General features: G+C 35.8%; 1 protein-coding gene across 1 annotated transcript in view; it reads right to left on the reverse strand.

The window, feature by feature from the left end:
* Positions 1–454: 454 nt before the first annotated feature.
* Positions 455–14,187, reverse strand: part of SV2C (synaptic vesicle glycoprotein 2C) — a 109,824-nt gene continuing 96,091 nt past the window's right edge. Inside the window, exon 13 of the mRNA XM_021531833.2 lies at positions 455–9,961. Coding sequence (XP_021387508.1) covers positions 9,778–9,961 — 184 coding nt within the window. The 3' untranslated portion in view covers positions 455–9,777. The remainder of the gene's footprint in view (positions 9,962–14,187) is intronic.

A 14,187-nucleotide genomic window follows, 5' to 3' on the forward strand; every position in this document is an offset into this window, starting at 1 on the left:
GGAACCACAGTTTACTATATAGATTTCCACTGGCCTTTCAGATTCATTGATCATTATACTTTGTTTTTCACATTGAGTTAGACTAGACCCTTTTGTTGATAACATACCTCTGCAATGCAGTTATATACTGAAGGGCCAGGTGTCTATTTTGTGTAGTTACATACCATAAAAATACAAATCCTAGATGGTTAACTGAAGAACTTTGCCTCTTACAATCATAGTAACTTCTACTTTATCTTCTTTCAAATTCACTTAAATTCATTTAACTTTATTAACTTGCTCCATATTTACTATATGTTCAACTTCTACTACAGGCACTAAAGATGAGCTACATAGAGAACCATCATAAAAGAACAATTAAGGTAAAGGAAAATAACTGTTTTTTTCTATAGTGGGTAGTGTAGTATCTTGTGGATAAAGAACAACAATATTATGGCTATCATCACACCTGATATATATTCATTGCAGAGAACATATCTTTATTTTAATATAGCAGAGCAAAAAATCATCCCCATTTATTAATTTGATGTACACTAAATAACTTTGCATTTGTTACACAGATGATAAATATTTTGCAGATAAATTTATAAACACTTCCACATTTTATAGATTTATACTGTACACAGTCATCCTACATAGAGCATGCCCTTCCACAAATATACAGACAGCTTTCCTCAGAAGACTTAATCAAAACACTTGGTCAAACATTTTGGAAGCTGGCAATCAGACACAGATGAGGATACTGGAAAGATGAGTTCACAATTGTACCAGCTGGACTTGAAATGAAAAATTCAGAACTCCAAAAGAGAGAATTTATCAAGGTACACACATGCAAATACATATGTACAGTAGTGATGACTATAACCTGCTTTCCAGGCACACACAGCAGTAAAGGAAATAAAGAAAGAAAGAAACAGAGAGGTCAGGACCATTGCCAAGATCTTGATGCAGATTAGCAGATCTGAAGTCAAATTCCCATGTTCAAATGGCAATTCAATTTTAAAGTAGCTTGTTACCCGTATATACAATATGTATATGTTACCTTGCGTTGAGAAATGGAGATTGTCAGAAATGGTTATGATTTTCTTGATGACACATGGCCACTGACATACCTGTGTGTTTGTACACTGGAGACTGAAAAATGGTACGGCCAGTTGGCTCAGAGCAGTTGGAAATTTGAGTGGTAGTTTAGAAGCAGAAACTGGGAACAGAAAACAACTGCAAAAACTAGGAAAGAATACATGTTTTCCTTCTGTTCCTTAGCATTAGAATATTCTAACAGGTTTTTAATATCAGTAAGCTGACAATGCGAATAAATTGCAGTGAAAGTAAAAAATGAACAAGTTTTTAAGAAAATCAGTGGCCTTACAATACCAATAAGTTGCAGAGAAGACCAAGAGCTCTACTTTCTATACCGCATCCTTGATACCTGGCTTCTGCACATATGTCATTACACTGCAATGGAAACTGCCCACTTAAAAAAAATATCTAATTTGATACAGTATATTCCTACATATATTTGAGGCCAAACATGAAATACAATTTAATTGTCTCACTGTTGTGCAGCTGAAGATAATATAGCAATTTTTTTAAAGTATAACTTGAGTATTTAATACAATATTTTGTAGAGAATGATTAAAAGAAGTTGCCAGTTGATTCACTTAGCTTGTAACATTGGTACTGAAATCCTTTTAATATTTGTGAAGCAGTACATTCATAGGAAAAACCAGGCTAAAATTATTCTTCCTAAAAAAGTAGCAATTCCACCATGGCAGTATACACAGTCACATACTTCATATTTTTGAAAGACAAAGCTCCTGACCCTAAAAAATTGCTTCACTGATTTAAACAGGGATCAGATTACACATACAAAGCTTCTGACATGTAACACTTTGTAGGAACCTAAACTACTTGGAGGACAATAAATGCAGGCGGCCACCAGCAGCTTGGGGCATTTTAAAAATTCTTATAAATGAGCTAGCTTACCTACAGTGCTATCTTCATTCCTGCTCTCAATTTGTGTTGCAAATTTTAATTTAGCCTTTCATTTCATTTGTGAGGCATTACAGGACTAATATTAGGAAAACTAGGAATATTAGGACAACTGGTAGCAGGAAGGAACAGGAAAGCACTAAAAGGTTTGTCCAAAAGAGACGATGGGAGGTTGTGTTTTTAAGTAGCTCTTCAAATATTCCCCTTTTTCTTCCAAGCCATTGATTTTAATCTATGTTTACAGATTTCCATATATAAGGTAGTACTATCTTTTGCTGCTGTAGATTTGAATGACAATTTTCTACTTAAAACTGCCTGTTTGTGATCACAATTAGAAACTATATGCTATGGTTTCATTCACTGCATATGTTCACTGCTTTGGAAAGGTCTCCACCTTGCCAAAGAAGTTTCGTGTAAGCCTTGTCACTCTTTCTTAACTTCCTCCCAAAGGTTTCGTAAGCATTGGTATTTCGTTTATCAATTCAAAGGAGACATGGGAATAAAAAAGAATAGCAAGCTGCTTGGGTTGGTTGGTTTGTTTGTTTTAATCTTATTATAGAGCTGGCTTTCCTACAGCAAACATACGTTCTTTCCTGTGAAAGGAATATGCCCTTTCTTCTGCTTTCCCACTTCTGTAGCATGAGTGCATGTCCCCTACCAGAGAAAGGATACTGCAGAGAGTGAACTTCCTCAAAAGAGCAAAGAAGAAATGTAGCAGATGCCAGAGCTTTTGGAAGAGCTCTTTCCACTGTGATCTGTGGGTATGTTTCACCCTGGATTGGCTTAATTTATAGTATCCATGACCTTATATGGCACTAATTACTGTAGAAGATCTTCATGGGTGTTAATCATTAATTGAAAAACACCCTGGCAATGGCTCTGTTTCAGGCTGGTCAAAAATTGCTGATAAGAACATTAGCAGATAATTTTTTAACCACATCACTAGAACAACGGCAGCCATATATGCAGAAACAATGAAAAACATACAATACAGAAAATCACAGATATTTTCTCATACATTACACAGAAATGTGTTGATATCCCCATGGACCATTTTGAAGGCCTTTTGGTTGAATAAGACAAAAATTCATAGCTTTTAGGAGTTTATGTATCTGAGAGTGCTGTGTCTCCTAGTCACTGGAACACCAGTGCCTCTGCATGATGTGCTGTTTTGCTGTTTGGCACAGTGTGATGGGGCAGGAGGGTGGGTTGGGCAGACAGGGGAAGGCAACAGCTAAGCCAAAGCTCATTTTTCAGACCATTTTAGGAATCCCCTTCCAATGGCTGGAAGCTAATGGCCAGCTGAGATGACTCTTGGCATCCCAACAATTTTGCACATGAATAAGTAAAGGTTTCTGCACAAGGAATGGAGCAGGATGTCATTTGTGTTCAAAATATAATGCACAATGAAGAAAGTAACACTGTCACAGAGAAAGAGATGAGGACATTGTTTGAAAGTTTAAGATTCATCTCTGTTGTAAAGGTGACTGTGTCCATATGTGTGTATACTCACCCACATATGTCTGCATTCTGTGTTCACTTCTAACTGTGTACTATTTATTTACAATTTACAATATTATATAGCTTCAGGCTAGGATCTGAAGAAAACATCTGAAAAAATAAAAATAATTGAAACCTATTTCTTGAACTCTTCATTGTTTACATTTAATTTGATTCTTTTTCATTATTTTTCCCAACCCTCTTCTTTTTTAACTGGGTAAGACAGAGCCATGTAAGATTCACAAAATATTTTTATCACATAGCCGGTGGGGGATGGGCATACATATAGTCACACAAAGCAGACATTAAGAGGACAGAAGACCTTATACATAAGAATACATGCAGAATTGTACAGGAGAAGTGTTCGCCAACAACTCTAGCGCCTGACAACAAATGAAGCTAGAACAACACATATGACACTGGACTCTTGCAGAGAACTCTACTTGCAATGAGCTGTGAGTGATATCCTTTAGCATTAAAGCAGCTTCAGCTTGCTTGGTGGTGACTACTTGTGAAAACTGAATGGCAAGTGGGAGGTGCCCAAAATTAGAAAATAGAAAGCTAAGCAAAAACCAGACCCTTAGGATCCAAGAGAAATGAACTTTGGTGGCTAGCTGTGGAGAGAGTGCTGAAAGTGCCTGCCAGCTCTTTTTCTCTCTCACTTTCATTTGTGGGCTGGTATGTCTGGCTACAACTCAAATGTGTTGACCAGAGCAGGGGAAGGTCTCTACAAATCATCTTGGTTATGTGTCATTAAAATGGATATTTATGAGAACCTGGGTGGAAAGAACAATACTTTAATGTCAGGTCATCCTCACCCAAATGGTCCTGTTGTTAAGCAATCTCCAATCTTTGGTTATCAGACTTCGTACTGGTCTGAAGGGACCAATATGTTCTAGACCTTTGTCAAAGAGAATAGATGGTTTTCCCTAGAAAGCACTGTACTTTTCCCTAAGTGTTTTGGTCCTATTAAATGTAACTCATGTGTATGTTGTGGGAGGAGACTGCTGAAAATTACTGCTTTGTTTGAGTTCCACAGTTTGTGTTCAAAGTCCCAGAACTCCATATTATAGGCCAGCATCTTTGTACATAGTTCAACAAAATGTTTAATAAGAAAAGTAAATAACTCAGGCCCAATTTATCTTTTTCAGTTTTTCTATATAACAATCTTATAGAGGTAGAGTGGGACTAAATGTTGAAGGGTTCTTCCTGTACAGGAAGAAATAGGAAATTTGCCTCTACCAAAAAAAAAAAAAAAAAAAATCTTATGATAATGAATCTAAATATATTTTGTAGCACTTGTTGAAGTTATTAGAAGAAAGCAAATTAAGCTGATAGCAGCACATGGATTGGTTGTAGACTATGTGAGGTTAAATGGAAGGTGAGATCTGCAAGTAACATTTTAAGTTGATGCTTTCCATTTAATTCCTGTTTTGAACTGAGTTCCAGATTTTCTGGCTAACGTGTCTCCTCTAATTCTACATCACTGAACTGTGTCTTACCTTGAAAGTGCAAGCAAAAGTCTCTATTTTCATGCTGTGTTTTCTCAAATAGCAGCATTTGAAAGTACTAATGCAGGCAAATACCTAATATTTTACAGTCAGTTTGCCTCTCAGATGTGTTTTCTTATGGAATATGATTACTGAATGTGTGTTTTCTTTCAAAACACCAGAGGAAGTGGAGCATTTCTAGTTTTACTTTTTGTGTCTTTGACCCCCTGAGTGCAAAGATTCATTTTTCAACTTTGCGATTGAAATTTCAATTGCATTTCCAGGTTATTAAGCAGGAAACATGGCTTATAGGTTGTATTAACATGATATCATCTTGTTTAGGTAAGGAGGTGAGACGGGATGTAAACATCTTTCTCTGACTATTGAAGATTAATTTAAAACTCGGAATGGGGAAGAGAGCTAAAGCCTAGCACTCAGAGGCTGTCCATATGAGGGACTGAGGACTATATTACTTTGCTGAGAATTGGTATCTGCTCTTGTGCCTCAAGAGCAGTTATGCAAAGATAAGGCTCCAAAGTGGTAGAAAAAAAGAAAAAAAGAATACAGAATATAATTTCCTTTGAATGGAGCTGAGCTAGGTGCACAGGCAAGAAGATTCCCTCAAATCAGGAGGTCAACAGGGGCTATTCTGAGAGGACACCTCTCCTTGTATTAGGTCAGCCTTCTCAATAGGCAGGGAAGTGTGGAGTCTGGCTGTCTCAAAAGGTGAGATTCACATGCAGAAGGACTTCTAAGGCTGCTTTACATATTGTTTTAAAAAGTTATAACCAAAATGCAAAAGATATGTAACAAAACTTCTTCCTGAATGTTATTGGGAAGTCAGAAGCAGGTGAGAGAGTTTTTATTTTCTTTATGGCTGGTCCCCTAGCAAGAAAAGTAATTTGGGATGGAATGAATGGAATGGCAGGAAGAGAGAGCAAGCAGAGCTTGAGTTAGTAGTCTTAACTTTGACCCATATTCTTAAGATGATAAAGGAGGAATAGACTACTAGAGCCATCAGAAAGGGGGGCTAATTCTTTTTCATCAGTGCCTAGCTTTTGTAGTACACAACTCTGTAAGGGAAGTGGTTAAAATCAAGCTGAGAGGAAGAAGGTTTCCCAGTAGGTCATTCACCACCAATCCTGTTAAGTGCTCCACTGTGAACACCTATTCCTAGTTCCCCCAAATGTTGTAGCGCATGCTTCCAAGCAGCACTGTCCTAGCATGGATATAACCAAGCTGGTTAAAGTGTACTAACATGATGAATAAGATGCTTTCAAGAAATTAGAGTCTGTTAAGTCAAGTTCTACTATTGGACAACCTGTAATGAGTAAAGCTAATTCAAAGAAAATTTCCTTGCCAAAAATGAAAGCATGTGGTCTCTTTTGTAGACAGTTTCCAAATTTCAAAATATTTTACTGTTATGGTTAACAGCATTCTAAATGCTGTGAGTCTTTTGTATTTTCAAGGGCCATTGTGCTTTTTTGTCATTGCTGCTGTTGGGATAAGCTTTTCAGCTGCACAGAAAATTCCTAGATGTTATATCCTACTTCACTTTTGATTGACAGGGATTTCTAGTTAGCAGTCAGTCAGGTCTGTGACCAAAATAAACAAATAATCAGTTTTGATTACATAGGGTTTGCAATTGTAATACAAAAATGCTATCAAGTTTGCTTCTGTCTGGTGTGTTAGGAATCTAGCCATCCCACTAAGTAATTCTTTGTGTGACATGTAAGCAAGTAGACATAGAAAGACAGTGCAGATCCTTCTGTTCAATATTTATTATCTGTGATTGCTTTGGAGGCTGCAAGAAAAGATGGAATTGCTGAAGACTAGTCAAATTTCTTTTGCTTATAATGTGAATAACATTTGTGGCCAGATTGCCATAGATTTCTGTTCCAGTCTGTGGATTTCATGTATCTCACAAAGTTATTTATAGTGTGAAATTGCATTCACTTTTTTGTTTTTATGAGATAAATCTTTACTGTGCTCAAGCAAAAACTATTGACTATTCAAACAACTTTGGTGTTGGCTTGCACACTAGCTCAAATCTGTTGAACCAGGTAGCTTACCATCTGGGAAAATTTTACCTTTAAGTTTTGTTTTGTTTCATGTGTTGGAATGGAATTGTTCTTGCTTCTTTTCTTTGTTCATCTCTCTCATTTACTTATTCTCTCAATTCCTACCCACTATTATTTTTTTTTATTTTTTTTACATTAGAACTTTATAATTCTGGACTATGCTGTGTCTGTTTTTAAAAATCTCTGCTAATTCCTATTGCTACATTTATTTTCATCCAGATTTTAACCCAGACCTATGATATAGTCAGGATTTATTATAAGACCAACACAGAAATCAACATAAATTTACATGTCATGAGATTTTAGAGTGTTAAACTTGAATCATAGACCTCAAAAGCTGAATATTATTTTTCTGTGACCCATTTCCTTCAAGCTGGTCAGAAGGTGTGAAGTATTGCATCTGTTATGGGAATTACATGCAGAGATGGACAGAATATACTACTGCAAGAGGACAGTGCACAGCAACACAAAGCAATATTATACCATTGTTGTTGGTGTTTATTCTAAATACGTACAGAGGCTTCAGATTTCAAAATAAATGTGCAGTATGTGCAAGGAGTTAAACATGTGCTACTAATGAATTGCATGAAGAAAAAGGGCTCAAATATAGTATTAATTATAGAAAACAGCCTTAAAATAATATTAAGGCTATGATTAGTGGAAAAAAGGCCACAGATACAAAACTAAGGCCAGAATTTTTTCTAGGCCTTAGTGAAAAATAGTTAATGCTCATTTATTAGCATAGTTTAGAAATTTAAGAGACATGTCTAAGTCAGATTTAAACATAAAGTATTTCATCTCAAATATCTTCATCTTAACACTCCAAAATAAACACACTTGCTAAATTTTTTTTAAATTGCCAACATCAAAATAATGCCCCCCTGTTTTCCATACTCACGCTTTTTAAATTCTGCCAATTTTCTCATTTCATAGGAGAAAACAGCATCTTGGGCTAACATTTTTTGTGCTACAATGTGTAGCAGAGGCATTTGTTAGTAGCTGAAAATATCACTTCTAGAATCAGTAGATTTAACAGCGAACTATAAATATGTTGAATGATCTTCTTACATAGACTTTTACTGATTCTTTTAACATGACAAAGATGATAACTGATAAAGACTTCAGTGCCACATATTACTACCTAAATCCGAGCTCACATCTAAGAGCAAGAGAAAAATCAATGAAAAAAGGTCTAGCTTACTATATGATGACCTTATTTGAAAGCTTAGTTGCTTTGCAATGCTTCATCTACCTAATAAATGCTGTCAGACATAATTAAAAAAAATACTGAATAAAAATTTTCATATATTTTATAGCAAATTTGTTACTTCACACTTGAAACTGCAGATAGTTAATCACCTGATACAAGTTTTCTTAGCTCCAATGAAAGCAATGCCAGTTTTTGTCATCAGAGGATCTGCCTCCTTTCTTTGATGATTTTATAAATGTATCTGTATTAAATTTGTAATGCTGATATTTTAAAGAGATCCCATAAACTTTTGCATAGCATTAGGACTGATGGGGAATTTTCCAGTAATCAGAACAGTCCACAGCATAGAAGGAATGTATTTACTACCATTTGCTTTCCATCTATGCACTTGGTCTAATAAAAGCATTATTATTCCCTGCAGCCTTGCCATGGCTTATTTCTTAGTGGCTTTTCGAAAAGATATTTGAAAATATTACATGGTCAGACATTTCTGGAGCTATTAGCTGAGAAAATGGTTGTATTAAGAAGTGTAGAAACTATGAAAAAAATTAAGGTCTTTACATATATAAATTCCAAATAAACATCTGAAAGTATCATCATTATCATATAGTTCAATGGCCTGATTCTTCCTTTATTGTTACTAACAACAGCAGAACTATTTGCATTCATTCATTCCTGGAATAAGACAAATTCACTGTTTTAAATGGAAAAAAAAAAATCCAGATGCCACAAGTAAGAATAAAACAAAAGTAGCATCAGCAGTAAAAAAGCGAAAATGTTAATTTTGTTATTCTCTCTGCTGCATACCTATATGGACTTTTATATTCCCTGCAGTAGTTGTTGCCTTCTCCTCAGTCAGTATGGGGCGTAGTTGGTAATCTTTGCTTAGATTGAATCTGCCTAAAAATGTTTCCCAAGGAAGAATCACTGCCTACAAGTTATTGCATGCAAGTTTTTATCACCTAAGCACAGCTGCAGAAGGTCACTGTTCCCAGTACTGATGCAATCAGTTGAGTTTCCTGATAAATGTTGCATGCATTGAAACATTAACATTCCCCACACCAATACTGCTAAGTAATTGACTTGTATGTCTGTACTGTTACTAAAGCTCATAATGCCATGGCCAAATTTAGCATGTGCTTTTGAAATAATCTGACTGCTTGCATTTTAAATATCTAATTATCAGTATGGTTTTTACCTTCCTGGATATGTCACCAAAACTATTTTAAGAGGTAGCTTTGCACTTCAAAGTGAAATGGGTTTGAACAACAAAGTATGCAAGCAAACAAAAGTTAAATTTAAATTTAAATTTAAATTAATTTTAAATTTAAGAATGTAAAACTTTCATACATGCTAAATCTCTGCTACTCCAAAGTATCTTTTGAGTTTGATTTCTGGCATTTGAGCACTCTACTGTGTGTTGAGAATCTGAAGCCTTTGCACCATCAGTCAGGAGAATGGCATTTGTACAAAGAAGGAAATAAATAATGAATGTTTTTTCCAGTTACATCAACACCTGTGTTCTTGTATCAGGAAGCCGAAGTCCCACCAGACCTCCGCATACTAGAACAGTAGAAGCAAGGAGAATAGGGATTGCTTTGGTGATACCAACAAGGGAACCAAATATTAGGTTTCCAAGTACAGCTGCAGCTTTGCATAGTGCATTCAGAAAGCCAAAGCCTGTTGCCCTAGAAGAGAAAAGAGAAGAAAGTTAAAATACAAGTGAAAGAGACACATCCTCAGTATTAGTAAATCAGTACAACCCCAATAGCTTAAACAAAATTTATGCCAATAAGAATTCTGTGCTCATATTCTGTGCTCTTATTTAAAATGAGAAATTAAAGCTCAGCTGCTACAGTATTTCATTGAGGCAATTCATTCTTCTGCCTCAGAGATCAAAATGTAAAATGAATGACCGAACAGATGTGTTTCCACCTCTAGAGTTGAACATGAAACTTGCAAATGGAAATTCAGTAAGACTTAAATGGCTACATTAGGAGAGTAGACATGTCAAGTAGCTCCCGAAGGAGAACTGCCTCATCATCTGTGTGATGATTATTAATCAGAATTAAAGGATGATCATCATAGGGTACTGAATTAAAATTGAGTTTCTTACAGATGGTACACACATTGAAATAGTTCTTTTTCAAAGGCTAATGAGACTTCCAATATTAACAAATGTTCATCTCTTAGAGGTAAGGAAGATAAGAGTATCTAAAAATGTGTTGGGTGAAAGAGATATCTGATAAACTTTGGACAGAAGAGAAAGGAAATAAATTGCCAACAGAAACTATGACACTGGTAATTCAGGTGGAGTCTTGCATTACAGTGATGAGATTTTAGTAGTCTGAAGACTCTTGCATAGATGTCTTATGCAAACTGCCACAATTTAAATTGTGTTTTGACATGACTGTATGATTCATTGATGCAGGAATAAGCCTGCCCTACCAAAAGTTTCCTAACAGATATCTGTATAATAATCTGTATAATCTCTAACATTTCTCAGCTCTCTTAGAAATTAAAGAGAGAAGGTCTATGTGTAACTTACACTGTATTTGCTGGGATAAAATGTTAAAAAATCAAGAAGATAGTTGTTCTAATTTTAAGAACAAAATATTTCTTGTTTGCACTGCAATTAAAAGCCCAAGTCTAAACAACAGGAATTAAGAGAAATGCTAGAGATCTAAGTGACTTAAAAAGGCTCCACTTATTCTACTGAAGCACCTGTGAAAGAAAGGAAGAAGTCTCATGCTCAGATGTAGACTGAAATCCTAGGAAGTTTGAAAAGCTTCTTACTGGAGCTACTAAAGAGGAGCCAAGAGAATCAACTCGAAGTAAGAACACTTGACCCCAGCTGAGAGCAAGGATATAATGTCTCTATGCTCTTAGTGGAAGAGATTTTTGATTTTGAAAACTAGAAAAGATTATATCAAATCATGAGAGATCCTCTGTCTCAGGCCACTGATTGACCTGGCCACAGCCCAGTGTCAGAGTTCACCTCCTCTGCTGTTTGGCAAATCTGTATTTCAATAGTGACATCAGTTAAGTCTTCTGGTGTCATGCTTCCAAGCTTTATCTAGGGGAGAGATAAAAGTTTCAGTCTAGGAGAGGTGACCATGATCTGGGGCTTTCAGCACTGTCCATGCCCTGTCCAGGATACTGTGCTTCAGAATAATACCAGTCCTGGTATATTTGAGGACCCTTCATCAAAAGAATGACGGCTATGCCTAGATCCTTTTTGTATGTTTCTAAAATACTGTGGTTTGCTCTAAGAAATATAGTCCTAATTAATCCACAAATCAACTCCACAATCTCAACAAGATTCAGAATGTGTAATTTTGAAATAATGGTGCCTTTCCTGTTGAATTATTAAATTATTTAAAAGAATGTCTACAGAATAGAATTAAGACATGTAATATACTAATTAACACACCTTCAAATAGTTTTTTTCCATTATGTTAAATATTTATTTTCCATTGTTGCAGACCAAAGTCAGTTCCCTTATATGTTACATGTTCCCTTATATGTTACGTGTTCCCTTATATGTTATATGTTAGTTCCCTAATATGTTATAAAAGAAAATTCAGAAGAGTTGATAGTGTTCTAGTGTCAGCTTTGTGTATCATGTTTCTTTTCTGAATATGGGACAAAACACAAATTACTTTTTTTTAACTGGATGATCATATTGTATTATGTATTATTAGTTTGGCAACATGTCTCTTGCACCCCCTGGCAGTATTTTAATCTCTTTGAAATGTCTGATATTTAGTAAAGAAATTACTGGTTTGTCTAAAGTAAGCACAATTCCTCTTTGTGTAAAGCATGGCATCCATCCAAATAGTGAATGATACTAAGTATTGGCAGTATCTAAAGAAAAAGAGACAGGTCACTTCTACAGCAGAGTAGAAACTATTAAAAAAAAAAAATTCTATGGGAAAAAACAAGTAGATGAGACCTATATATGTCTCTTACACGTTCAAAGTCCTTATTTATTTGTTTTATATATATTTTCTTGAACCTGCAGTACTTATACAAAATACTTAGTGTTAAGAAAACCTAAACATGCACATCCTGGACATAACAATTTAAAAAATGACAGGTCCTCCAGCAGCCAGGACCCCTGAGGGCTGCTAGAGAGCAGTAGATGAGGAAATTTGGGGAAGTGTTGTGTTTGGAAATATCTGACAGAGAAACATTTGCAGCAGCTCCTTGAAAAGACTTTCCTCAGAGGAGAAACAAGCAAGTTAAAACCTGCCCATTCTAAGCACGTCCTTCAGAGGGACCAGTCTGAAGGAGAAGCATGAGATACACTGAAGGATGCAAAGAACAGCCATCCTACTGGGATGAATTTCCAAAGCCTAAGAGAAAACAAGCAAACATCTGGCATGGAAATATTTGTGCTCCAGGGACATATAAAGACCAAAATATCTGGAGGAATATCACCCAGGATGGGATGCAGCTAGTGAGAGGGAAGGAGCCCCAGACTGATGGATCTTGTAGAGTTTACAAAATCACAGAATGGGTAAGGTTGAAGGGGTCACAGTGAGTCACCTGGTCCAATCTCAAAGCTCAAACAGGGTCATTTTAGACCAGCAGGTCTGTGTCCATCCTGTATTGGTTATTCTTCCTGAGGTGCAGCACCCTGCATTTGCCTTTGCAACTCTGCCCAAATCTCCAGCCTGTCAAGGTCCTTCTGAAGAGCTGCGCAAAGCATGCAGGCAGGAGATTCTCGAAGAGGAAAGGACCTTGTTAAAATAGGCTGTATTGCAAGCAGGTGGAAAGAGGTTAAAGACAACACAGCTGGACTGGAAAACCAAGTTTATATGGTAGGATAACAAGAGATTGCAGCTATTCTGAAGAACTCAAGGGAAGAAGGAAAGGGAAAGAGTCAGAATGGTTGTAATGTCAGCCTATTTATGCACAGAAAGTACTTCCAAAGTTATGGTGGTGACTGGTAATGATCAGAGTCTGCACATAAATATGATTTTCTTGGTTGTCAATGCTGATGTAAAATCAAACTTAACTCCGAATAACAGAAAAAAACCCATAGAGAAAGCAGACGCCTAGTCATCAACAGCCTCAGTATATTCAGAGATACCAGAGCTCTCCAAAGAATACACAGATCCAGCTAAAACAAATTCAGATAGATACAGGCAGGAAATCTTTGGAAAAACAATAGCACGAAACATATGGGGATGTTTTACTTATGTTTAGTGTTGTTTTATATTACCTTATAAAAAAAAGGTAAGCTGTTTCACAGATGTTAGCTGCTTATATCAACTAGTTATGACAGTGGTCTGAATACAATTTTCTGAGCAATTTGAACCATTTCTTTTCATGTTCTAGTCTGTAATGCCACTGTTCTTTAGATCTATTATTGTTATATACCCAACATTACTATATCAGGTTCTAAAGCAATTTTGTAATATACAATGCCTCTTCTGTCTGAACAAAATTAATTTTTTTGCACTTAAAAACCAGTTCTGTTTGTAAATTGAGCTTATAGATTTTTGCTGATTATAAGGGGGTTTTATTAGTCTAGTCTCATTAGAGTTATCAAAATATAAACAAATAAAAGTACGAAAAAGTAAGCTCATTTTATCACCCTTAGCTGTCCTGATAATTAAAAATGAACAACCCAGTAGAAGTGCAATCTTTTAATCTTTAAGCAGATTTCAGGCATGCCCTTTTGCCTAAAATAAGCACGTACTTGGCATGAACAATAAGATTTTAACAGGCTTAAGTAAATTGTTGTTAAGACCTGTACCTGAAAAGCATTGTCACTATTTAATTTTATAAGTTCATACCCTTCAATTTTAATACTGTGTTTGAATGTGTTTGTACTTACAGTCAGAACAAGATGTCAAACCATTATGGAGCTCTAGGGGCAGCAAATTCAGACTGCTTCATTTTT

This window comes from Lonchura striata, chromosome Z, assembly GCF_046129695.1.
Source record: "Lonchura striata isolate bLonStr1 chromosome Z, bLonStr1.mat, whole genome shotgun sequence".
In the NCBI taxonomy this organism is placed as follows: domain Eukaryota; kingdom Metazoa; phylum Chordata; class Aves; order Passeriformes; family Estrildidae; genus Lonchura; species Lonchura striata.